Below are 26667 nucleotides of genomic sequence, written 5' to 3'. Positions count from 1 at the left end.
GATATTTATGCAGTAAATCATTATTATATTGGTAGTTTGGCTGTCTGGTACATTGTACTCACTGAGAAAAGTGCTAAAAATCAGGAAATGTGGAGAGGTCTCTAAAGAGAAATCAGATGGGGCAAGGACCACAAGCAGGAAGACAGTTTACGGACCAAGTTCCTGAGTCAACGCTGAACCTCAGTACTTACCATATCTGTGCCTGCATATAGTTTTCTTCGGCAAGGAATATCACTGACATTAAAGCTATATATTCTTTTAGATTTACCTCGAAATGCAGAGACAGTTCTGTTTTGTCAGGGCTTTGTTGCAGCAAGTTGCTGGGGTCCAAGATTTCACCAATTACTGTGAGCATTTTGGGGCTTAATAACCAAAACTATGAAAGTCAGAACCAAATTGCAATAAACAAGAATTATCTTTTAATCCCCATGCTGTTTGATATTCAGGTATGTTTCCTCATCAGGGGACTGCAACTGTTTCAGCTTGACTTCATCTAATACACACTCCACTGCTAATAGGTTTTAATTGTGGAGAAACAGTCTTAGTTTGTCTACATACACTTTTTAAACCACTGCAGCATAATCTGCTTCTAAATCATTATGATCAGTGTGTTCTTTAGCCAAAACATGGACCTCATGTGGCTGAATGCATTTCAGGGAGGTCGATTTTGAGTCAGAAAGCTAGACTCCAAGTAAAGGAATAAGTCCTGAGTAAAAAAACTTTTTTTTTTGGAAGATTCTGTGATGTTGAAATTAAAATCATTAAATTTGTCACTCGAGTCTTGAGTTTTTCTGGTATGCAATAGCTGTGAAAGAGTTTGATTTCCACTGCACCCAGACAGTGGAAATAAAGTATCCTCTTTCATTCCCACTATGATTATGCACTCAACAAAAATATAAACACAACACCCTCAGGTTTTTGCAATTTTTCACCAATTGAAGTAAAAGATTCTTCTATGCACACTGTCAAATTTTGCTCACAATTTTGTTTATATTCATATTAGTGAGCACTTCTGCTTTGCCGAGATAATCAATCCACTCGACAGGTGTGGCACAGAAATACTGATTAAACAGCATGATTACTGCACAGGTGTGCCTTGGACCAGTGACAATAAAAGGACGCTCTAAAATGTGCAATTTTATCTTGAAAAAAGACATATTTTAGGCACTGAATTGTGACTATGTCACATAGGGCTACAGGTACCATTTTTTTCTCCAGAAGGCCAAAGCAACAATGATTGGCAAGTAGTTTGTGCTTTCCACAGTCCCCACAGCAATTGTTGTGCAATTTTTGCTGTTTATGAACCAAAAAATTAAAAAAAAGACCTTTTCTGTGCACAAAGAAAGTCTTAGATCTCACTTCAAAAAAAGCAATGTGATAACAAAAGTGTTGCATTTCTATTTTTGCTGCATGGAAAGGTAAAGATATTCCTGTGTAAATCCATATTCGACTGAAGAATGACTCTCTTTCTTGCTGCTGTCTAGGTGTGGCAGTGTGGAGGGAGCATGGAAGTCCTCCCGTGTGCCAGAGTGGCTCACATCGAGCGCACCAAGAAGCCCTACAACAATGACATAGATTACTACGCTAAACGCAATGCCCTGCGGGCTGCCGAGGTGTGGATGGATGAATACAAATCCCACGTCTACATGGCCTGGAACATTCCCATGAACGTAAGTTTTTCTCCGTCTTAGATCACTCCCCTCCTCTCAATCCCCAAGCTCCCTTCACGCCCTCCATTCTCTTCTCACTTGCACATTCAGACACGCCGCCCAGCTCTCTGGAGACACCAGTCAATAGAAATTCAAAATTCAGATTTCATCCCACTTGACCTTCACACTGGCAGCAGAGTGAAGGCAGGGCAGAGAAGCAGCAGATTCTCACTCCAAACAGACGAGAGAGGTGCACCAAGTGAAAGAGAGGAGCCTCCTGTCTAATCAGTCTATTTTCATACACATCACTTTAGCTTAATTGCTTTCAAGGGTCTTTTGAGATGGGCTGCAAAATAATAAACAGCTACTTTCATTAATAAAGAGTTTAATATTGAAACCTAATTGCCTCTTCAGCCACGCAGGATGAGATGATTGTCAGTGAAGGACGTCAGTGAAGGCCTCTGAACGCTGCCCAGAACAACACACTGCTGCTCATAACAAAATAATAAGCGGCTGTGTGGCAGTCACACACAGGTCTGATATGCTGCTGATGTCTGCATGTCGTCTAGAAATCTGGCACAAACATCATTACATGAGAACTCACTAAGTGCAGGTAGGAAGTGCCAACTGGGGAAATGTTGTGTGTGTGTGTGCAGCATGGAGGGCAAGTTGGGGAGGGGGGGGGGGGGTGGTGGCTTTGATAAACTAGCCAATCAGGCCACATCCCCTCTCCAGTGTAATTACAAACACAGTGGTATGGCACGTTATTACCCCAGCTGTCCTGTGGCGCAGAGTTATTTTGTGTACAGTACAAAGACCTAACGCTACGATTATTCCATCTACCTCCCCTCCTCCCTCCGAACCCGCCCATACACACAATCACAGATTCTTGTTATTGTCTGAGGTACCAACTGAGAGCACAATTACTTTTGTGGGGGAAGGCTTTATGATTCACCACAGTGGCTGGCCCAAAGTCCAAATACTAAACAACATCTCAGTGAAATTGAAGGCATTTGTTAATGTCGCTTCGCAGTACGAAGAAAAGTGGACATTTCCACCTAGAAGTCGTTATTAACAGATGTTAAAAGGAAGTTTAGCAGCTGGCTGTAGAATCCAGCAGAGAGCCTGGTGATAAGACAGCTGTGTGGGTTTCTGTCTTTATATCCAGGTATGGGACCTAAATGCTGATGGCACACCAGCCCATGAGGAATTCCTGTGACTGCAGGGACCAAATTAAGGTCCCCGCAGGTCCAGACCTTTTGAGGGTTAAGAGTTAGGTATATACTTGTGATGGCTATGGTTAGGGTCAGGGACTAGGTCAGTGGTAATTGGGGTAGCGTCCCCACGGGGATAGTAATACAAATATGTGTGAATGTGTGTTTCCAGTGGAGCCGCCCCCAGTTGGCCAGCAGAAATAAAGCAGGTTTAAGGCACCTCTGCATTGGCTGCACTTTTCAGATCCAGAAGTATTTAAGGATAGGGTTAGGCTAAGGTTAAGGGTAGGTTATGTTACGGTTAAGGGTAAGGTTAGGAGTACCAACCTTAAGTAACCTTAAGTACTTTTTATGGATAAGGTTAGGGTAAGTCTCTGTGAAATGAACATAAGTCTGTGTAATGTCCCCAAAGGCACCTGAGTCCACATATGTGTCTATGTATAAGTGTGGCCTTTGCATCAATTTCAAAGGCCACTGCCCTTTCATATGTATGCGGTGCATATATTCTATATCTCTACAGCGTGTGTGTTTATTCGCTTACTCATGCACATTTAAGCAGTGTGCTGTATATGCACATACTGATATGGGCTTTGTATGTGTGTGTCTGTGTTCCAGGATCAGGCCTCTGTGCCAAGCAGCGCAGCTATTAGGCATTCCCCTAATCAATCTGGGAAGCCACCTCCATAATGCAGGCAGGGCCGTGAGGGCTCATAATTAAGCAGCTGATTAGAGTTTGCTCAGCACAGATCATGTCTAATGAAAGAACAATGAAGGTCCCACATGACAGGCGCATCTATCCATCTCTTAACTAAATGCTTGTTGCATCCTCTCAGCACCTCGACACTCCTGCGTCTTCCATTTCTCCGGCAGCGAGTACTCTCACTTGGTTCTTAAGTAAAGTGCCCGCTGGCTAAGAGTTTCTTTTTTTTTTCTGTCTTTGTTTTTCACCATTTGTTGACAGAACCCAGGGGTAGATTTCGGGGATGTCTCGGAGCGCTTGGCCTTAAGGAAGAGGCTGCAGTGTCGGAGTTTCCGCTGGTACCTTGAGCACGTCTACCCAGAGATGCGGATCTACAACAACACCATCACATACGGCGAGGTGAGAAAGATACTTGCTAACAGGATTATTGGAACTGCTCTGTATGTTAATTTTTCTATATCATCATCTGTAATTATATTACAGAGCTGTGGTTTGGAGAGGATGCATACACTGAAACAGCTAATTTGATTCCACGGATGATAAATGCAGAAAATGAGTGAGAACTTATTAATTTGTGAGCTGTGCATTATCAGGATCTTTTTCTGACAGTCTTCTTTAAGAAATGATTCCCTGCAACACAGATGTGAGCAGCTGCACGAGATCTGCTTCAGTTTGAACAAAACTTTTTGCAGTAAGCAGCGGTTGTTGAAGGCATTTTGCAGGTTTGCCTTATTGATTACTAATTATGTTGACACATCATGCATTTTCTGTTAATTATGCTGATCATGCATTGGGATGTTCTGTTTTTTTTTGTTTGTTATTTTGTCTGTTGTTTTTGTTGTGATAATCACGATGATCTGATGTCTGCAATTGTGCTTTGTAGACGTGGCGAGACCCTTGATTTAGGACTGATGAACAGCTGTTCAGGGGCAGCAGAAAGGCAAACAGTTTTCAGCAGCGCAACCATGAATCTTCAGAGTATGAATCCTTTGATTCGAGTTGAATATTTTATTTATTTTCTGCTGTCCTGCAATAACAGGCATGACATTGAGAATATGGGAATGTATGTTGATTTACTGATTGCTCCTAACAAAGTTGAACACCAAGAACTGAACACCAACCACATTGAAAGGAATTCAGTAATTGAAAATACCCTGGATCACATGGGATCTCTTTGCTGATGATTTTGGACTACCAGTATCTCACTGGTTTCAGCAACTACACTGTTTTGTGACCATGGGCTATGTTCAAACATTCAAAAAGGCTTTGCACACTGCATATTGTTAGCCTAGGGCTAAGTATAATCCTGGGCTAAAAGTTAGCTCTGGAATAACTTTGTCCCCTTTTACACACATTGTTAGCCCCAGGGTTAACCTGAGCACAGGTCTATACAATTCACACTGCCACTGTCACTAGCCCTGGGTTAAATTAATGTTGGTACAGCAACTGTGAAGATTTCACACTGGTGCCTTTTACCCCTGTATTTAGTCAGTTTAAAAGGGATATCCACCCAAATTCAGGGCTAACCTTGCAGTGGAGCAGGGCCAGGAAGACCTAGGTTAAAGTCGGGGTTAGCCTACTTTGGAATGAGCCAGGATTGTGTCAGTGTAAAAGCTTTCTTAGCCTGGGGCTAACAGGTCTTTTAGTCTGAGGCTAAATGCAGTGTGAGAAGCCCTAAAAAAAATCCTCACAACTGCATGATCAATAACCATGAGAACGACTGAAACTAGGCTATAGACTACAAAAACTGAAATGTGTCAGGTATCATCACAGTGACAGGTTCATACGCCCACATCAAAAGATGTCAAAAAAAAATAAATATGAATTCACTAGCCACTAGAGTAAAGGTATCTCCTTGCTATAGCGGTGCAGCATCACCACACAGGATTAGATGCAATTTCCTGAGAATGAGTTTTAATTAAACACTTATTAGTTTTCCATTCCAACTTGATTGTTTTGGGCTTGGCTGCGCACTCAGCACAGTGGGGAAAGAAAACAGGATTATGACAGGTTGAAGAATTTAACACACTCCAGAGTCACTGTTCTGAGGTTTTCTCAAACACGCCATTTTTTGGTCATATCAATTTCTTCAACGGAAAACAGAGTAAAATCAATAAACCCTGCAAATGCAATGTTGAAATACATCAAAATTAACCTGTAGTTTCATCAAAGCTGTGTGAATTTACTCCCCTCTTTGTTTTCCCTACTGCCTGTTTTGCCTCTTGGCACCCAGCTAATGGATTCCTCAGAGCGGCAGCCACTTAAGTGGCACTATTTCAGATCTGTCGACAAGCCTTGTGTTGCCACGCAGCCGCCGCAGCAGAAGTGAGTCTCATCTGTCACTGAGCATCAGCGCCGTGCTAGGCTGTGCTGACCAGACCAGCCGAGTGGAACCTTCCCTGACAACAGTGCATGATAGATATGTCACAACCTGGAAATGAAGCCGTACGCATTCAAATCACACAGAACCGAGGCTCACGCTCAGTGCACAACACCATCTGGAGGCCTGGAGGGAGAGACAGGAGTGGGGCTGGTCACTGCATGATGATATTGTATCATGGCCAGGTCATCACTTTGAGATGACATCAGATGCTGCTGTGTGAACAAGCCACAGTGGATCTGAGAGACAGGAGGCGATGTGACATGCACACAGGAATTTATTTGCTTTCAGATTCATCTTTTTTTTTTTTTGCAAATGAAACCATAGCAGCCAAAAGGCAGGAAGCACTCTGAGAGCAGGAAAAACAAAATCCTTTTTCTCCAACACCACGTTAATAAGCACAAAGGTTGGACTGACAAGCTTCTCTTCAACAACAACATTATTTGGGCTAAAATTTGACCACTCCTGTCAAGTATTTAAAATGTATACATTTTGATGTTTACCCATTTCAAGCTTATGAAATTTTCAGAGAATTAAGCGTGTTTTCAACTGACACTAGTGACACTGATAGAAGAAATGAGAACCACAGCAATTATTATCCATTTTATTATTAATTCAACTGTGCAACATTTTGGGAAATATGCTTATTCACTTTCTTGCCAGATGAGAGGATCAACTGACCCCAGCTTTCTCTTCTCCTGTTTCCTTTACTCACATATGTTATGAGCTAGGCTTGTCTATGTTGAAAAGAGAACCAAAGTTTGAAGATGCTTAAAAGGTGTTGCTAAAGTCTATAGTGATATCTTAATTTAGCTAATGTTAGAACAATGCTAGCTAACTATTTAACCTTTAATTGACGTAGATTAGTTAGCTTGTTACTTGCATATGTCACCTCACTGTTCAGATTGCTCCACTGGTTTCCAGACGCTGCCCAAATCAAAGTCTAAACCCTTGAGGTAGATTTCTAGATAGTTATCTAGTTTAGCTACATTACATCAGCTAACTTGTGGTTACATGTCACTTTTACAGGTCCCCCAGCAGCATCTTTTAATCATCTGCAAACTTTAGTTTTCTTTTCAACACAGCCGAACCTAGCACATAAGTACAGGAAACATGAAAGAAGAAAAAATACCAAGGTCACAGCAAAGTTACATGATGCTCTGCAGCCAGAAAATATTTGTCCTCCCATAGACTCACATTGTGACTGTGAATTGGTTGATACATTTTTTGGAGCATCACAACTGCGCAAAATTTCATCCTTCTGGTCCACTAACAATTTGAAGTTGAGAAGATGCACACAAGTAAATCATTTTATCCCTGTCACATTAGCTGAGGCAATATCAGAAGTTAGTTGCTCGACCAAAAGAGGTCTCTACTGCACTTGCTCTGGGCTGCACAATGCAGAAGCTCCGACACAAAAGCTGGTTTCATGCGCCACTGAGACCCGCCCCCCCAAAGCTGTATCCAGTTCCCCTTAATACATCCATGGTTGCACCAGGTACCAAGCTTGTTCAACTGTAGTGGAGCACAGAACGAAAAGGGGTGGGACTTGCGGGAAGTTTCAACAGCCCTCTCATGTCTGTATGCTAAATTAACGGAGTAGACAGTTAGACTAGCAACAGACTGTTAACGGGGGGAAGCAGCTACTGAAAAAACAAATTGCAGCTTTTTAGGGCTGCACTATTTCTTGACTGGGCAGTTAGGATATGACATGGTTGATTTGTGCTAGTTTGCAGCTTTATACAGTATTTCATGAACAGACAGAAACATGGTTTAATTCTTCTTATCTAAGTCTTACTAAGACAAATACATATTTTTACCAAAATGTCAAACATTTGCTGTAAAATCTTTTGTAGAAAACAACGTCTAAATCTGACGGCCATGCACCTGCCATCTACTCTACATGAAGCCTCTCTCTTAACTCTTCCAACCTCACACCATAATCTGTTTTTTTTTATATTTAAATGTTCTTTAAGTACCAATATCTCCTCTGTTGTCTTTCAGGTGAGGAACAGCAAAGCTAGCGGCTACTGCCTGGACCAGGGCGCTGAGGACGACGACAAAGCCATCCTGTACCCGTGTCATGGCATGTCCTCTCAGGTCAGTCCACACACATGTGCTGTTTGTGTGTTCACTGTTCACAGTTGTATTCACTTACCAAGTTCATCAGTGATGAAATTAAGCTACCTGCCTGTCAGTGCGCTGTGTTGAATCTTCCAGATAACATTACAAGTATGTATAAATTACCCTCCTGGCAAATGTACATACTGATTCTTAACATATTCTGCATTTTAACACTTGAGGACTCTCCTCAGGACGATTTAGTGTAATTACTCTCCTCTTCAACATCATAGAAGTTAAATCACATTTTATTTAATAAGTGGTCGTAGTAACAGCTCTACAGAGAGAAATATCTTTGCCTGATTGCTTCTCATTTAACACAACTATAGACTCAGAAATACATCTCCCGCTGAAGATACACTGAGGGAAAATTTTAATATTATACCCCAAATCACAAGTGAAGTACTTTCAATATATTGTAAATACAGTGAATTATAAATCTACATTTGGGAGCTACATAAATGGAAATAAACTTGTATGCAGATTCAATCAGGATCAACATCTTATAGTAACAAACTAGCAAAGATGTAGTCTGATGATGTTGTGAAGTAACGTGGGATCATGGGATTTGTTGTGTTTGTTGTTATGCAACCACCATTGCAGATGAAAATGAATCTGATATGATTCAGGCAGAAATAATGTTCACAGATGAGTTAATACATTTAAGTTTTAATCACATTATGTTTCAGCAACGTCACTGACTTCCTTCCTCACTCTGACGTATTTGACATGTTTTCTTGGAAGTTCCCAGCTCACAGCTGGTAGGAAATGCAGATTTAATTTGAGTAAATTACAGATTCCTCTGTGTTTGATTGGTAGAAATATTAGAGATAATGTACAGTACACAAGTACTGAACTCAACAAAATATATAACATACTGTATGTCAAGCATTTTTAGACATTTTAATGCAGAAATGTTACATATTATAGCTTAATTATCTCTGCTAATGTTCAAAGACCTTACATAGTTAATTTCCATTCAGAGAGGAACATGACAAAGCTGCCTCCTGCCTCATTATTTCCTCGATTATCATTTGTTATAAATATGAACGCATCAGTCAACAGCCTCAATTACAACAGTGTTGACAAATACTGTGTTCCTGCATTCAAAGTGAAATGGACAATAGAATGAATCACAGTGTGCATTTAAATATATCGACACAAATACATAGACACAAAATCTCACTGAATCATAATCAATGAGCACTTGAGTTGTAGAGGGCACAAGATTGTGTCAGTAACCTGATCGAAAAGCAATTTATTTTGTAGACAAACAATATCTGTGTGCCCTGTTTTATTCTTTAATCCATCCTTACTTCTCATGCTGCAACAGAGTGTGGGCGAGACATTTACCACAACTCTTTTGCTAAAATTCTGCTGCTTCAAAAACACTTTGTTAGTTTGCAACCCACTTAAATCCTCGCACCCCGCTGGTTCCTTTTTCTTTCTTTTTTTTTCCTGAGATTCAACTTCTTACAATTTATAATATAATATTTATATTTCCCAAAGTTGTTTTTTTAAGATGCCATTCAAAGATGGAAATATTCCAGATCATATCAAATTTAATTCAAATATTCATTCTTATTCAACCCTACAGTCATTGTTCCAAACGCCTCACAAGTAGAAGTTCATTTTAAGTCATATACAGGGGTCGGACTTCGCTTTATTGTCCGCCTCAGTGGACACACCATTAAAACAAACTCTATATACAACATACAATAGTGCAATGAACAGGTAGCAGCAAAAAGTTCATATAAATAAGAGCAACTCAGTATCCCTGGTGCAGTCGTTCTTTGCCCACTCCTGTATATGTTCCGGCTGGTGCAAAGAACCCTGAATCGATGGTCAGACAGGAGCAGCTCAAACTATGAGTGCACTGAGTGTGAGTTATCTCCAGCTTTCCTACGTACAACACTGTCACATATATTGCAGAGTTGTTTTCAATCACCTTCCCTGCAATATTAACAACTTTGCAGTGCTTATTTTTGTTCTCTGCACTTCAGTTACCGTACCGAGCAGTTATGTTGAATGAAAAGATGATTTCAACCAGGCTCCTGTGTGCAATTTCAAGTATGAGTTGGCCAAAGCCAAAGCTCAGCTTCCTGATTAAAAACAACCACTTTCTTAAAGATTGTGTAATGCAACAATAGAAACATGTGTCATTAACCACCCAGCAATTTTCAGTGTTCTCTGCTCTGAAACATTGGGGGTGTGTCCTCTCCACTGTCTCAGTGTCAAACATGGACGCTGCATCCAGCAGTTTTACTGGACGTGTCCAGACGTGAGCCAGAAGACAGTTTTCTTCTGTGTCAGGTTGTTTGGAATAAAGTGAGCTGAAATGAACTGCTTGACTGATTTGACCTAAGACACTGGCTAAACTCATGTCCTGACAACTAGGGAGGGTCAGGGTGGTTGTTGGTGAGTTTGTTTGTGGGGCATATATAGTGTTGAGGATTATGGCTCTGACAGGCCTTTGAGTCATGTTTCATGTCTGCCCAAAAAAACCTGAACACAGAAATCATGAACAACAGTGTAATGGTCTCCACAATTCTTTTCACATGTTTTTAGCATCTATTTTCTAACACATATAATGTGTTTTGAAGAAAAATTCCCCTTTTCCCTTTTTCTGACTGTCTGAATTTTTGTATCATTCAGGAGGAGCCGTTTTATATCTCCTTTCCTACTGATTTCATTATTTTTATGTCATTTGTTATTCTTGTACACATAAAAAAACAGAAGCTTTCACAATTAACTAAAGACCTGAAAGCAAAATATTCTAATATTCCCTATATAATAATAAAATAAGAGATGTGTTTTGCCATTTTGATTAAACAGTATCTGGGCTTGAGAATTCATAGGTCATGTTTTGAGGTTTTCATAGGTCACTTCCTGTTTTGTTTTGGTATGTCTTGCCTTGTGTGTCTTTGTTGTCTGGACTTTCTGTCTGTTTTCCCACCTTTTTTTATGTCTGATTGTTTCCACCTGCCCCTGATTAGTGTATTTAGCCTTGTGACTGTTCCCCCTTCAGCTGCTAGTTTGTCTTCATTCCCCTTGTGCTCCTTTGTGTTCTCTTATGCACCTTTTAGATACCTTTTTTGTGTTTTTCTCCCTCAGTGTTTTTGTTCTTGTCAAGGAAGTGGATTTTTATTGGATTGTATTTTTTCTCCCACCCACCTTTTGCTATTTTTGTGACAGTTTATTATAGTTTTGTCCTTTCACTCCTCTGTCCTGTTTGCATTTTTTGGGTCCACTTTATGGACAGATTGCGATAATATACATAAGTGGAACTAGTCATGACATATTGCTTTAAAGCTCAGAGAAAATGAAAATTACACAGTATATTTTATAGATCTTATGGGTTAATTTGTATTTGTTCTTTCTTTCTTTAACAGTGAAAGGGAACAGGATAAAAGGCTCTTGAGAGTTTAGTATAACAATGAACCAAATCTTCACACTACTTCATGATTAGATAAAGTGTTTCTAAAGGTTTTCACTGAATTTATGCATCTGTATGATATCAGAATGTGCTGGATTTGGAAAGTTTTCATACATGATTGTACAACCATACATAGTGCAGTTGAGCAAGGCATCACCAACGACAACATTTGAGCTGCTAGGAAATCTGGGCCACTCCCAGGTGAGAGTGCATGTAGTCAGATGCTGCTTGAAAAAAGGAACATGTGTGCTCAGCATAATAATTTGCTTGAAAAGATACCAGGACAAATGGTGCTGTGGATAGGAGTCCTGTGTTTGTGCTTATTTTCTCTTTTTTTGTGGTGGAACAAAAGATAACCCTGGAGATGAATCATGCAAATGCTATTCATGCATCACTTTTCTTGCATGTCCCACCTTTCCTAACCGCTTCTATCTCGCTGGTGAGTGACGTGTTCATTATCTGTCATGCGAAGGAGCATGATAAGGAGGCCAGCAGCTCACCAGCCTCCCCTCTTTTCTCCTCCACTGAGAGCCCACTGGGGGTCCAGTAATGTAAAGCTTCATTGACTCTTTTAATCCTGATCCTTGGGGGGGGGGGGGGGCAAACAAACAGAGATGAATTTTGTGTCTTTGTATCATTAGATTACAGTGATGACCGACATTACTGTGAGCGGGCCCAATTTAATTATGTGGGACACTGTGATTTTGCATTCCTTTTTTACCATTGCTCCTTTTTACGTATGAAGAAATATAATTGCCCAGAATAAATCTTTATTGTGCTTCCGATGAATGAGTCTCTCTCTGCCGGCTCTCCCAGTGGAAATCTAAATCACAGATAATGCCTCACCTTTGTCCAGTGCAGTGAAAGCAAGGTGGAGGAGCTACAGAGCCTGCATCATTGCTCATACTCTTACAGACACACACACACATACACACACACACACACACACACACACACACACTCTGCACTCTGTTAAAGTAAACCAGGCCTATTCATTTACTTTTTTAGAAGGGCCAGATTAGAAAAAAAGTGCTGAAGGGCAAACAAAGTACTTTTTCTTTTTTTTTTACTCCACTTTTTTTAGTTTTCACAGGTTGAAAAGAAACACAAAAGTACAGGAAAAACAATGCACCCTTGTAATGAATGTTGAATTTAACGCCTTTTTTCATCATTCAGTTGGACTCCCCTAAAATTTCCTTTGGTTTAACAGCCTGAGTTTAAACTGTAATATGTAACATTTCTGCGTTAAAATGTCTAAAAATGCTAGAAATAGTATGTTATATGTTTTGTTGAGCTGTGTACTTACAAGTAATGAGAAATCTACAATTTATTCATGGTGCGTTTCCTGCTAACTGTTGCTAGTTGCTATAAATTCCATGAAGAGTGACAAAGAGAGACTCAGAGTGGCAGAATTTACATATTGTAACAGATAATATGGACTTAATGCACAGATGTAATCAATAAATGAAAGAAAACACCCCTAAACTTATAATGTCAGTAGGTTAGTTAAATTAAATCACAAAAATACAGTTTATCATATTTTTAAATGATGAAAGGGCCAGATTGAGGATGTTAAAAGGCTGGATTTGGCCCATGGCCTGCCATTTTAATAGTCCTAAAATGAAAAAAAAAAAAAGCATCTTTTTCCTTCCTTCCTTTTTGTTGATGAGCATTTCAACAATAAAACATGAAATGCAATATTGGTTAAAAAAAAAGTTTGAAAGGAGGCTATGACAGGATTACTGTGCCCTGATAATCCAGCATGTCCTGAATAAACAGGCAGGAAAGCGACTGGTCTGATGTTTGTAGGAGTGTGTGTGTGGTTGTTTTGTATTGGCCTGGTGTCATTTATTTAAGGTAAAACTGTGGATAATCACACTGCACTCTGGCGCAGCATTTTCTAATCAGACAATGATGGAATAAACCATAATCATTTATATATCAACTCTGCTTTACTAACTTTCCTGCCTCAACCACATTAAACAAGTTTTTTAGAATAGTTTATTTACATTTTAAGTGTTATTCTATAATTGCCGTACATTTGCAAGTATGATGAAGTCAAAATCAATGTTTTAGAGTCTTAATCACCCATGCATTGCGCTATACATCAATTATACATGAGTATCTGGCCCAATAATGACGAAACAAATGGTTTATAGATATTCTCTGGTATCTTTAATGGTATTTCAGAGTTTGTCTTTTCCTGGAAAACAAGTAGAAGCTGTTGATGACTCATCCTGCTCTTGAGGCAAAAGCTTACGTTTCTGTCCAGTGAAACACTTTCTTTATTATAACGCCACTGGAGCATGAAAGGAGAACACATCCAAGTGTTTGAAGTGAAGTGTTTCTGAAGGCTACGCTCATTGTATGAAAGCACAACTTTATAGTTTTATTCATTGATTTGATTGAAACTGGATTATATTTGATGGTTTCATTTCTTGTTCAACTTTAACTTTAAACTTTAAATATTATTTTGAAGATGTCCATTTTCAGTTCAACATTTTTCTTTCCACCACAATGCCAACAACAGTTTGAGCGCTGCATGTGCTGCTCATTACACCGCCATAAAAACAAAGTCAAACTTCCCATGCTTCCTCTGACGTGGAATCCCAGCTATTTGTGGTGCATTTGGGTGTGCATGGTGCTGATGGACACCCTCTGCACCGCTTATACCATGGGGCCTCATAAATCTCCACTCTAGAGGTTTGTGTTGAGGTTGGAAGCTCACTTAGATCCCCATGCTACAACCATAGTCCCATATGGGGGAGGACATGTGCTTGGTCCAGAGCTGAGGCCCCCGCAAGCCGAGCCCTCATAATCTGTGGCATAACTCATAACGTCCTGGTGGAGCAAGGTACGGGAAAGGTAGAAATGTAGAGATTATAACTCAATACACTGTACAAACAATCCATCTTATATTTACATTGACACAGCATTGCACCATTAATGAGCTAATTATGAAACTTGTGATTAGCTTGACCTCCAAAAAGTGGCTGCCAAACTTCCACTATGGCAGGAAAGCAATGGAGCGTCTAATGTTGCTGCATGAGGCACAGGTTAATTGGCTTGGCAGAATCATTTCCTTGCATTAATTATTTGTTATGGGCCCATTTTAAATGTATTAGCGTATAAAAGGCTGGCAGACTGAGCTGTAAACAGGTATTAGTGGGGATTATAAGAGGGTTTCCTTGTGCCCAGTCATAGTTTACACCACAGGGAAATCGGCTTATAGAGCCGTCTAACCTCGAAAAACCCAAGACAGCAATAGAAAATTCCATGAAGAATTCTTCATCAAACTGCCTGTAAATAATGACCTTTAGGCTGCTGCCTGGAGAAGAATATCAACAAGTTCACAGCATTAGGCACTGCAAAGATTAACTATTTATTTTAACTCAAAAAAGTTATTTTTCATGCTGCAAGTTGTCTGAATTTGAAAAGACAAGTAATGATTCAAAACAAACTTTTCTAGGCAAATAAACTTGATATTAATTCAGTTGTACTTGATAAAACATGTTCAATAAGCTTAAGATATCAAGTTGAACTGACAACTCTTAAGTCACGCTGATGAACATTTATTACATTTAACATTTATTGTAATTTATTAAGTTTTAATTATCTAAATAAATACCTCGATCATGGTGAGGAGAGTTATTCTCATCAGTGTGCAGCACTGGCCTTGTGTGTTGTACTTGGTCGATATATTCATGTAATTTACTCTAAAAACATGAAACCCAGACTATATCATCACGAAAAGAGAAATGTTAAGTGTTTTTGATTGACAGCAGCGAGTCACTGGTTCAAACAGAATCAGATGGTATGAACCATGTGTGCGCTGTATGGTGACAAAGTTGTATTTTTATAAATTATTGTGTAGCTTGGAATAATGTGTTTAATTTGGCAAAAGATCTGCAGTGTTCTACTTATGTGTGTAGTTGTGTGAATTGTGTGTAGTGTTTTAAATGAACCCTGTTTTCAAAATTGTGCTTAAGCAATCATAAAAGCAACTGTAATGTAAATGTTTGACATTACTTAGTCCAAAGAACTGTCTTTCTCATCTTTCAGCATCCTTATCAACCAGCTCCAGTGAACCTCAAGTGACATACAAAGCGGTGCATTGTTTTCTTATTTGTTCCAGGTGGCTCTTTAGGGCAGAACATTAGGTTAAAAAACCACCTGCCTCCTCACTAGGAGCAGCACCCACACAGGCCAATTACCGCAGCTCCATCTGTGCTCCGAAAAGTCCTCCACTCAGGAAAAAGATATATCAGATTGGAAAAAAAAATTTTTACATGCTAAATTTGAAGTACTTGGACAGGGATGTGTATATGACCACACTAATGGGTTTTCACAGTTTGAGGTTTTGTAGGGATGGTAGTCACAAGAATCTGCTTTTGCAATCAGGTCAAAAACTGGCTCATTTTTTTAATGAAAACCTCAGAAAAATCTGTCCTTCAAGATTTTCTGAAAAACATCACACTGGGACAGAAAAGGATAGGGTATATTTTCACATCAATAAAACACTCTCCATAAGTTGGCATTTCAGCAGTCTGGGTTCAGAAACAATCTGTTACATTGATTCTTCTTGGACTAACATAGCTACTTTCCCTGCGTGTGTGTGTGTGTGTGTGTGTGTGTGTGTGTGTGTGTGTGTGTGTGTGTGTGTGTGTGTGTGTGTGTGTGTGTGCATGCGTGTGTATTATTCAGGACAGTCATGTATGTGTGTTTCCCTCAAAGCAGGGCTGCTGTCGTACTAAAGACCTCCCTATCTTTGGCATCTCATTTTTCACAGAGGATCACTCCCATAAATAATAAATGCTATCTCTACTGTATCCTTACGTAATAGATACTTATCGTCACAGAGCCTTTCATGTGCAGGATTAAACAGTGAGGGATCAAGTTTTGGTTTGGGGAAAGATTGTAGAATTAATAAGCTGTTCGCTGTGGATTCAGTGCAGTGCTGTACGCTGAAATACCCTACAAAACCACGTGTAATAAGGAGATGGAGCCTTGCACCTTTGAATCTAGGCTGTTAATTAAATAGATGGTTATGGTAAAACAGTCTATATATTTGGTCAAAATCAAGTCAAGACCTAAGCCTGACTTTTTGAATCCGAATCCGGATACTTTCTTGATCTTCGGGGAGAAATTAGGTTACACTACAGTTGCTCCAGCCAAGAAGAGAAATATATATATAAGCATGGAGAACCATAAGAAAAATAGAAAATATAAAGAAGAAGTTAAAAATATGTACATTTTACTACAAGATAAATATATATATATATATATATATATATATATATATATTTATATTGCAAATAAAAAAAATATGTGTAATACAACACTCTATACTCAATGCAGCTGAAAATGGGTCCACAAATAAGAATGTTAAAACGCAGGAATATTATAAATAATGACATATACATACTTTCAGCTTATAAATGTTGCACCATAGAATTTCAAATTTCTGTGAAAACAGCAGACTAAAAAGCTAAAGCAAAAGTATCAACTGAGGAGCTAGCTGGTGATACAGCTAAAACCAGCCTTAGCAAAACCTAAAACTAAATTTACTGTGATAGAAAAACAGTAATTTTGATGAAATGACATCACTGTAATTCTTTTTTTTTTTTTTTTTTTTTTCCGTTCAGAAGTAAATAAGGCAGTACCTTAATCCAGTCCCCATGGACATAAAAAAGTTTAGCTAAACCTGCTAAAGATAACTTGTTTAGCAGCAGCTGCCATCTTACCTGATAACACTAAGACATTCATGTTATATGCTGCAGTGAGGCTATGTTTAAATGGCACTTTCACATGTATTGAATTATAAATTAGGGTATTACATTGATTTCATTATACTGTAAACACAGTACAGGAAAATTAGAACAACAGACACCTAGTAAAACAAAGTGTTTCTTGAACAAATGCATTTTGACGGTAGATATTCATTTTCCCTTCACATTCTGCAGAGATTAAGCCATCCAAAGACAGAGTGCAGCATCGGCATTTTTATGTATTTTGCAGGTTCTGTGACAATTTTTTCTCATGTAAAATAATCAGCCTAAAGGGGCATAAAATGAAAGCATTACGACCTTTCTATCTTCACACAGTCTGCCAACCGGCCTGAAAACTTGACACCCTTTCTTCTCAGCTTCACTGCTTCTGTAGTCGCTACTGTCTGTCTTATAGGGCAGAGCAGCTAAACAGCATCACAGAAAAGCACATTCAGTTTTCTCATCGAAGCACATTTCCAGCTTGTGCTTCCCACTGATGTTGAGTGTTTGTTTGTTGAAGCTATGATTGCTGCTACAGCTTGTGAGTCCAGAAGTGTAACACATTGGTTATCTCTGTGCTGCAGCTCGCCCGCTACTCTACGGAGGGGCTTCTCCAGCTTGGACCCCTGGGGTCGACCACCTTCCTGCCTGACACAAAATGCCTTGTTGATGATGGCAGAGGACGCACTCCCAGACTGAAAAAATGTGACGCTGTTTCAAGGATCTCCCAGAGGCTTTGGGACTTCACACAGGTAAAAGGAGCGTACGCCAGCATGTTACTGGATGCTTAATAACTGCAGTTGATAATAACAGGCATTTGAATATGGCTTGGCTGAGTTGCACCAACAAGGATTAATTTTTAAACATGATTAAATCAATTATTAAATTATGTTGCAATAAACTTTTAATTTAGCTTAAAATGAAGAAAGGTTAAATTTCTGTTTGGCCTTGGTTTATTTTTTATTCTAAACTCAGATTAAATTTAATTGTGTTGCATCAAAACTCTAAACTGCAATTTCAAATGGATTTAGTATTAACTTTAAACATAACACTTGGGGAGGTTTAACGTTAAAATGGCTGCTTTTTGGGATGGATTGAGCAAAATAATCCTAATAATAAAAAGTTCCTTGAGGAAAATTCAGGTACAGATTCATCCCAGTTCAGTTGTATGATGCTTCTCTGTCTTTCACAGCATTGATTCAACCAACAACAACTATTAGGCCAACTTATTAGCTAGCTAGCAAACATTTTAGATAACTAGTAAAAGAAATGCAATGTTATGTTAAGGCAAACAGAGCAGTCAAAAGTCAAAATGGTTCTCATCCCTTCTTTATACTTGCTAGGTCCTGATATCAGTCAAATTTATTTATTTATATTTATATATATTAATTTGGGTAAGCAAGCATGGCCATAAAGAGCTCAGGTGGTGGACCACCATTGGACCTAACTTTGGCAAAAATGTGAATAGATACAACACAGTTAATGACAACAAATTATTTTTTGATCTTGTTTGAACTGTTCCATGAATCGCACATATGATGAAGTCACAGGTTGCCTCAAAACTATCAGTAAAAGTATTAGACTGTGAAGATATGCAATTACAAAGACTACACACCCAGAAGTCACATAAGTGACTTTCTCCCCACAAAAGCTATCATTAGCCGGTAAAGCTACGATGCCTGTGTGTTTTCATACTGGGATGTAGTCACAAAACAGCAGATCTTGCTCATTCTTTCTCTTCCTGGCTGATAAAATCACCAAGAGTCATTGGATGAAACACTTCAGGTAAGATAACGTTACAAGGGGCAGCGAGACTGGTGTTGATTAATAAATTCTCACAAATCCAAGGCAACCTGAGACTTTCTTGACTTTTCAAATTATCTTTTAATTTGACATCATGTGTGTAATTTCTGGCACAGTTGAAATGGAAACCAAAAATAGCTGTCCCATGGGGCAAACTGGACAGGGCGTGACTTCACCTCACTATAATGATTAAACTGTTTAATTTTGGTTCACATCACTAAACTTGGAATAGAGATTTTAGTTTTTAGTTTACTTTTTAATTGTGCAACAGAGCTCTGCTTAATTTTAATTTACTAATTTTCAGCCTAGTTTTTCTAAACTCTGATTACAAGTAATCTTAGATTTAACAAATCTTTGGTGCAAACCAGTCTTAGTGTTGCAACTATCTTTTTTTTTCTTAATGCTACTGTCCAAATTTGGTAATATTTTCATCTGTTTCTGTGGCAGAATGGTCCAATCATCAGCAGGGACACTGGTCGATGTTTGGAGGTAGAAATGTCCAAAGATGCCAACTTTGGCCTTCGCCTGGTGGTCCAGAGATGCTCCGGTCAGAAGTGGATGATACGAAACTGGATTAAGCATCCCAGGCACTGAAGCCAGAGAATAACCTCTGAGACTGTTCGGGCAGCGTTTCAATTCACAGTTGGACCTCAAACGTTGGACAGTTCAGAGCGGAGCGGGGGACTGGTGGTGCTGGTGTGTTGTATTTCACACTACAGACTGCACTGCACACTGAGCTCCCCTCAGGCCACAGAGCTTTCCAACACTGAGTCTTAAAGAAGAATACGATCGGTTCAAGCGTTCCACTGAGCCGCGCGTTCGCAGAGACCTTACGGCAAGCTGCGCTGTTTGAAATGGCCCACATTTCTGACATTCAGTTACATGTATAGAACAGAGAAACAAGATACCTGTGTGCAGCCCCTGAAGGTGGATCGAGGTCATAGTAATTCTTTTGTTTCTACTGTAAACTAAACTATCTGATGTTTGAAGGTGAGAGAGCGTGTGAGTGTGACTGTTTTTTTTTTTCTGAGTGCATCTGAGCAAATCAAAAGATACGATTGCTGTCAATTGCCACATCCAAATGATTATTTTGGGCTGTGATTTGGAAAATTGCTTTGGACATATTGTGTTGCCCTAGCGAGACTTGTAATAGGCCTCAAAGGGGCTGCCCATCACCTGATCGGGAGGCATTTCACCTGCACTCACACAAACCACTACAGTTCGTTGTTTCTTTGGACTGTATTGCTCTTGAACAGGAGCAATCATGTGCCTTTTTTCCTCATTTTTCTGCTTAATCTGACCAGGGAATGTCAGTCCCAAAAGCATGTACAAAATTATTTGAAAATCATTAATATATAAAACAATGTATAAAACAGTCTAATGATAGTAATATATTGTAAAAAGTGAAAAATTGATATCCGTCCTCTGATAACAATTAGGATAATAAAATCATTTTTATGATGAGCTGCCTCTCTGTCTTTGTTTTTGCCAGTGCAGTCATCATTTCAAAGAGTTCTGTATCAACTTTTGCTCCATAAACGTGTTCACGGCTGTGTGTTACATAAAAACTACACATTTTCTTTTTCAGTTTTGTAAAGCCAGTGGCTAACGGCACCAGAACAATTGCTTGTCTTTTGTTTTGCCTGCACTTACAACCACCTCAAGCCTCCATCAGGTTTCTGGCCCTGTGTGCTGTGATTGTTCCAAGCCGCCCACTGGATAACAGGTCTGCAGAAAGCACTGAAAGCTTTCCAATTATTTTACCAAGAAAGAAACTTATTTACGAGCTCAGCTTTTTCTCATGTCCAGCCAAAAATGTGCCAGTTAAGGGAGAATGACTTGAAAGTGTCTTTTGACATGCTTTTAATTTAAATTGCAAAGTATGTTCAAGAGACGCCCACAGTCTTTTTTTTTTTTAGTTATACAACATGGCACCTTTATTAACACACATTATAATAAATTCAGCTATCACAAAGCATTGCAAGCCTGCCAAGTTTTGAATCTACTTGCATTGTTTGTTTTCTTACCAAAAACACCAAGAGCAAAAGTGCAAATGAACTTCAACTGTGTTTGCCTGCTTTAATGTAAGCTACAATCATTAGCATGTTGAGCTAAGTGGTTACTACCTTCTACTGATGCACAGATCATAGTTAAAACTGAGGACACTATGGATGATCCGTGGGTTCGTCAGGCCTAAAAGTCATAAAAAGTAACATCTTGGCCCTCCTAATTAATCCTGAGCTCCATCAGAGCTGTCTAAAAAATATTTCAGAAGCTTAAAGTTTAAATCTGTCTCCTGTGAGTTTCATGTGTCGTGTTAAGTTTACAACTAGTGTTCAGTTTTTTCTGCATAAATGTTAACTAAATTTCTGCAGTGACTTTACTGCCATATGTCAGCGGTTCCCAAACTTTCTCTGGCATGCTCCCCTCCAGAACTATAAGAAGTTCATGACCCCCACCCCACACCTCAAGTATTGCCAGTTTAATAATAATAACTAGGGAAACAAGTTGAAGGAATCCAAGTTGAATTTTAGTGAAATAAAGGTGAGCATGGCAGTATCAGCAAACCTTGTTTATTTCCCCTATGTGAGTCATGGTCATTCAATTTTGTTTCACTCTATGCCCATCTGTCCTCCAGTTTGGGAACCATGTATGAAAACCTTAAAAATTACTGAAAGCCTCCTCTCAAATTACTAAAGCAAATCATTAAAGAAAACACTAATGCAGCCATACAACACACAATAAAGAAATCACCTGGAAAGTTTGCGCTGCATGCTTGACAATATTTAAAGGAAGTGTAGCCTACAGGGACAGATAGAGGTGGAGTGAAATGACCGTGTGGCTGATGATCTCTATATCTGACAAAATAATTTGTACCCTTTCAGTTGATTCGCTCATCACAACACATATAGAGTGGGCTATCATACCCCCACATGGCGTCCCATATTATATGTGTTGCTCCTTCAGGGAACAGAACTTTATGGATTTATGTACTACTACCAACCAAGTACCCCAGCATTATTTACAAAAGAAAGCAGAGACATCATTAATAAACTATATTGGTTTGGCAGGCAAGTATGTGTGGGACTTAATCCTGGATGCTATCAGTGTGCTTAATTTAGTAGCTCCTTCATAATGTTAAAAAATATCAACGTGTGTAAGCTATGAAACCAAAAAGGGTTATGTTTGAACATTTTAAGCTTATCACTTACCGCCGCCCCCCCTCCCCTTTTTTTTTTTTTTTGGAGTGAGAACAAGATGTGAAAACTTGACTTCTTTCCCCTTGACGGAGACATCATATACAGTAGGATGTAAGCTAAAAAGTCCTGTCAGCCCAAAGCCCTGAATACATTTGTTGCATTCACAAGAGGCTTCCTTGTGTGTCCAATCTATTTCTCCAGTATCCTCAAGCCCAGATATACTGAGCATTTTAGGACGCAATGGAAAGTGAAAAGTCCTTTTTACCGGGGTTAGCCATGCTTTCCAACCTGCATGTTCCAAAGGCCCATTTTAATTTGGTTTCCAGCTGGTTTACCCTGAGAGATTGCTTTGCACTTGCCACCACGTCATGCTTCTTTGCCTCTAATCATTTCACATAAGCAATGCATCATCTGTGTGTCCTCTAAACGAAGACTGCTTCAACCCTCCCAAGGTAATATCTTATTCTGGTCTGTGACAAGGTTTACAAACACACCACCAGTGCGATGTCTCACTGCCCCGGTGTCAGGAAATAGCCTGAACCGGGAAATTATTATTCTAGCAATATGGGTTTCCCTGGACTTAACACCTGCAGAATAATGTTACCCCACCTGATAGAATGAATGGATTCAGTGGGTTACAGCTCTGTGCCACAGCGGCTCGCCTGCCGAGTCGATTTACAGCAGGCGCTAAGGAAGTGTGTTGCAGATGGCTGACAGCAGAGATTGAGAGCTACAATAGGGGAGACCGGGGACTGGGGTAACACTTTTTGTTTGAGCATCAGTAACTCTTGCTAGATCTCTAAATCTTTGATAAATGGTACCAGTATTTGTCTTCTACTACTAAAACTCACTTTGACGTCTACTACACAATCACAGATTATGTGATTGATGTCAAATATAAAGAGTTCTGTGGTTACAACACTCCCCACTACTTGGGTGAGTTGTAACACTAGCTGAAGATAGATGTAATGTGAGGTAAAAAAAAAATCAGTTTTTAATAAAGTGGACATTGTAAAGTGACAATAAATACTGTGTGTGTGCGTGTCTGTGTGTGTGGACTGCATCCTTGGAGGTGCATCTGTCACAAAAGAGCTCAATCCACTGACATAAATAAAGATGGACACCTAATCCAGAGTGTTAGTATGTATTTGATGGCTCCACTTCCTTCCACTGTATAAAAAATAAGCCGAAATTATTCCAGATACGAGTGCTGCCATCTTGCACTGATGACGTCATTTGGAGCTGGAGTCTGGGCAGTAGTGATCAGCATTGTTGCCACACTTTCAAGTTCCTCAAATAACTAATTAAAACCAAACTGAGCAGAAAAATTACCACTAACAAACATCTAAATCTTTGGGAAAAACGTATTTGACGTGTACTTTGACGTTTTAGTTTGGCCAGTGTACCATCAGGATGTCTTTGTGCACCTGGCTTCCTGTCTTTGTCTGTTTTCCCGCCAGTTTGATTTCCTTATTAGTTTCACCTGTCTCTTATTAGTCCTCTGTGTATATAATCAGTTTGTTCCGCCTGTCAGTTGTCAGGTCATCTGTGTCGGCTGCCTAGTGTTTCCTGTGTTCCCATTTTCATTCTAGATAATTCTTTGTGGTTTTCGGACTTTTGCTTTTGGTCTTTGTTGGACTGAGGAGTTAGCTTTTCAGCCAACTTTTGTTATTTTGTGATCCTTGCCTTTCTCCAGGCTTTTCATCCATTCACCCCTGTGACTCTGCATTTTTGGGTCCATCTAAGAACAGAACCTAACACACACTTGAGTTTGCAAAGTGTCCAATTCACACAGTGCAGAAGTGTGTAACACTTAAGTGTAACAACTCTCCCCACCCAAAGCAGCTGTTATATAGCTAACTGTTTTAGCATGTGGGCTTGAAGGGAGCATGAATGCAAACCATCAAAGAAAAACTGCTACCTTTGGTTATGCAAGTCAAACCGTTATGTTTATAACACAGTGAGCGCTAGGCAAGACTAATGTTGATAAAACAAATTTAAAAAATCAGAAAATCAGATTATTGTTCGTAAAATCCTCATTGTTGAGACATGCCACTTTGCCTGTTCATAAAGGAAATAGGAGTGTACCATATTATCCTTACAGCACTTTTCTAATTGATCCAACTGACAGTGTTACAACTAACCCAGTGTTACAACACTGCTTGGTCTCCCCTACTGTATGTGGCTTAGCTGTATATTAAGCGGCTTGTTTGCTCGTAGGTGTATGGAACAAATGTTCTTAATAATTATTTGAATTTATGGTTTAAATTACTGTTCTGGATCGTGGTTGCTAAAATCGGCTCTTTAAGTATCAAACATCCTTTGTAGACATTACAGAGCCTGGAGGCTGTGATCATCTTGGATACAGAACAGTCATAATGAGTCTTTGAATCCTTGCCGCCGTTCTGTGTGAGGAAGCAAAGAATGAGTGACGGTTTCATACTCAAAAAATACATTTTGGGTGGATTAAAATTTGAGGCAAGGGTTATGGATTAAAGTTAGGGATTAAGGTTAGGCTGTGTAACCAACAGGAGTGTTGTCACGTGTACAATGTATAGTGTTACACTTGCACAGTGTGTGCATGTGTGTATTAGTGCTGAATGCTTGAGCATCAGACAATAGCCACTGAGCTTGTCGCAGCAGGTGAAAGGGAAGTGTGCATTAAAGGTTTCATTTTCCCTCAGATTGGATGACAGAATGACAGTGACTGATGGGCTGGTGGGGGGTGGGTGGGCAGGTGGGGGTGAGGCGTGTGTGACAGGGAGCTGGAGGCGGTTAGCGGTGTTGGGGGCTGAGGGAAGGGGTGGGGGGGGTCGGATGGACAAGGACACCACATCCGTCTCATGAGCAGGGGACCCTCGTTCTTTCTCATTGTGATACTGACAATGCTCTTTTTACGCCTGGGCTGCAGCCAAGAGGAGAGGTGACTTCATTATTCAGACAGCTGCAGGCTGGGCGGCGGGGTGGGGGGGTAGTTCAGGAGGCTGGTGGGTCTGCTTTCAACGATGTCTCATAGAAGTGTTGCAAAAAGGCAGCATTTACATTGTGAGGCCAAACCGATGCTAATTCCCTGAACTGCCAGGAATGGATATTGTTTGCACATATATTCATATATATGAGAGAGCCTGGAGAGCAATCGGTGTATTATTTATCTGCAGAGAAACTGACAGCAATTACTGCTGTGTTCGGAAAGCAGAGATCTGGACACATAGCCAGCCCAGCTCAATAAGCGAAAAAGTGCAAAAGTTTTAATGAGCAAAGTTTCAGGGGCAAACACACACAAACCTGTATAAATTTAGAATATGATACCAGATATAAATGTAGATTCATCTTATAGAAAGTTGAGTAAAACTATTTGAAGGCGTGTGTATAAGACTATCATGACACTGGCATAACCATCTCATGTCAGACACCTGTCATAAAGGGGTTCTGCCATTTTTAAGGCAGAGCGTACATTGTTTGAGACGTCTTTGTTATGACAACTTGACATTAGTCAAGCCAACAATGCCGTTGTTATGACAACTTGACATAAATCAAGCCAATAATGTCTTCTTTATGACAACTTGATCTATACCTTGACGTCTTTGTTATGAAAACTTGACATTAATCAAGCTAACAATATCTTTTTTATGACAATTTGACATTAACTAAGACAAAAATTGTCTTTCTTATGACAACCTGACATAATCAAACTCAAAGAAACTGTCTAACTATATGTTTTAACATTACATTAAACTGTCATACATGGTTGGTTTTGACATTGGCCATCATGGGACCGTTATAAGTGTGTTATGAATATTTTTTTTGTCCTCAAGTAAAGTGATAAATTTTGGACTCGTCATAAAGGTGTCATTAAAAGTCATAAGGCCAGTTTGACGACACAGTACAGTACCAAGATAACTGAGTTCATTTAAGTTTGATAATGTTTGTAATGTAAAGTTGTCATGACAGAGATATTGACAGGTAACGCTGTCTTCGTTCATGTCATGTTGTCATAACAAAAACCTTATTGGTTTGCAAAAATGTCATAATTGACTTATAGACTGTTATTAACAATCATAAACATTCCTAAAGGCTCCTTCATGTTCATGGCAAATGTCATGCCATGGTTATGACAGTGTCATGCAGTCTTATGCACGCGCCTTCAAATAAAGTATTACTGAAAATTGTACAGATAGGTGCAATGCAGATCTTATTTTTAGAGTTGCCGGTACAACCATGTTAGTCAACATCACCAATTCTTTCAGTTCTTAAAACCAAAGAAAATCCGCCCTGATTTTTTAGGACCTTTTGGCTCTGTCTACTCAAATCCATCAATGGGGATTATTTTTTTTTTTAATAAAGAAAAACCTCATATTTTCCTGTGGTCTGGATAACAGCCAGACCTTATAGGGAC

General features: G+C 39.4%; 1 protein-coding gene across 1 annotated transcript in view; it reads left to right on the top strand.

The window, feature by feature from the left end:
* Positions 1-20535, top strand: part of galnt9 (polypeptide N-acetylgalactosaminyltransferase 9) — a 138901-nt gene extending 118366 nt beyond the window's left edge. Inside the window, exons 7-11 of the mRNA XM_084729054.1 lie at positions 1485-1670; positions 3825-3962; positions 7948-8043; positions 17853-18020; positions 19519-20535. Of these exons, the coding sequence (XP_084585180.1) occupies positions 1485-1670; positions 3825-3962; positions 7948-8043; positions 17853-18020; positions 19519-19665 (735 nt within the window). The 3' untranslated portion in view covers positions 19666-20535. The remainder of the gene's footprint in view (positions 1-1484; positions 1671-3824; positions 3963-7947; positions 8044-17852; positions 18021-19518) is intronic.
* The last annotated feature ends 6132 nt before the right edge of the window (positions 20536-26667 follow it).

This window comes from Lutjanus erythropterus, chromosome 10 (genome assembly GCF_056507025.1).
Source record: "Lutjanus erythropterus isolate fLutEry1 chromosome 10, fLutEry1.hap2, whole genome shotgun sequence".
Classification (NCBI taxonomy): domain Eukaryota; kingdom Metazoa; phylum Chordata; class Actinopteri; order Lutjaniformes; family Lutjanidae; genus Lutjanus; species Lutjanus erythropterus.
This window is presented reverse-complemented; position numbering and strand designations above follow the sequence as displayed.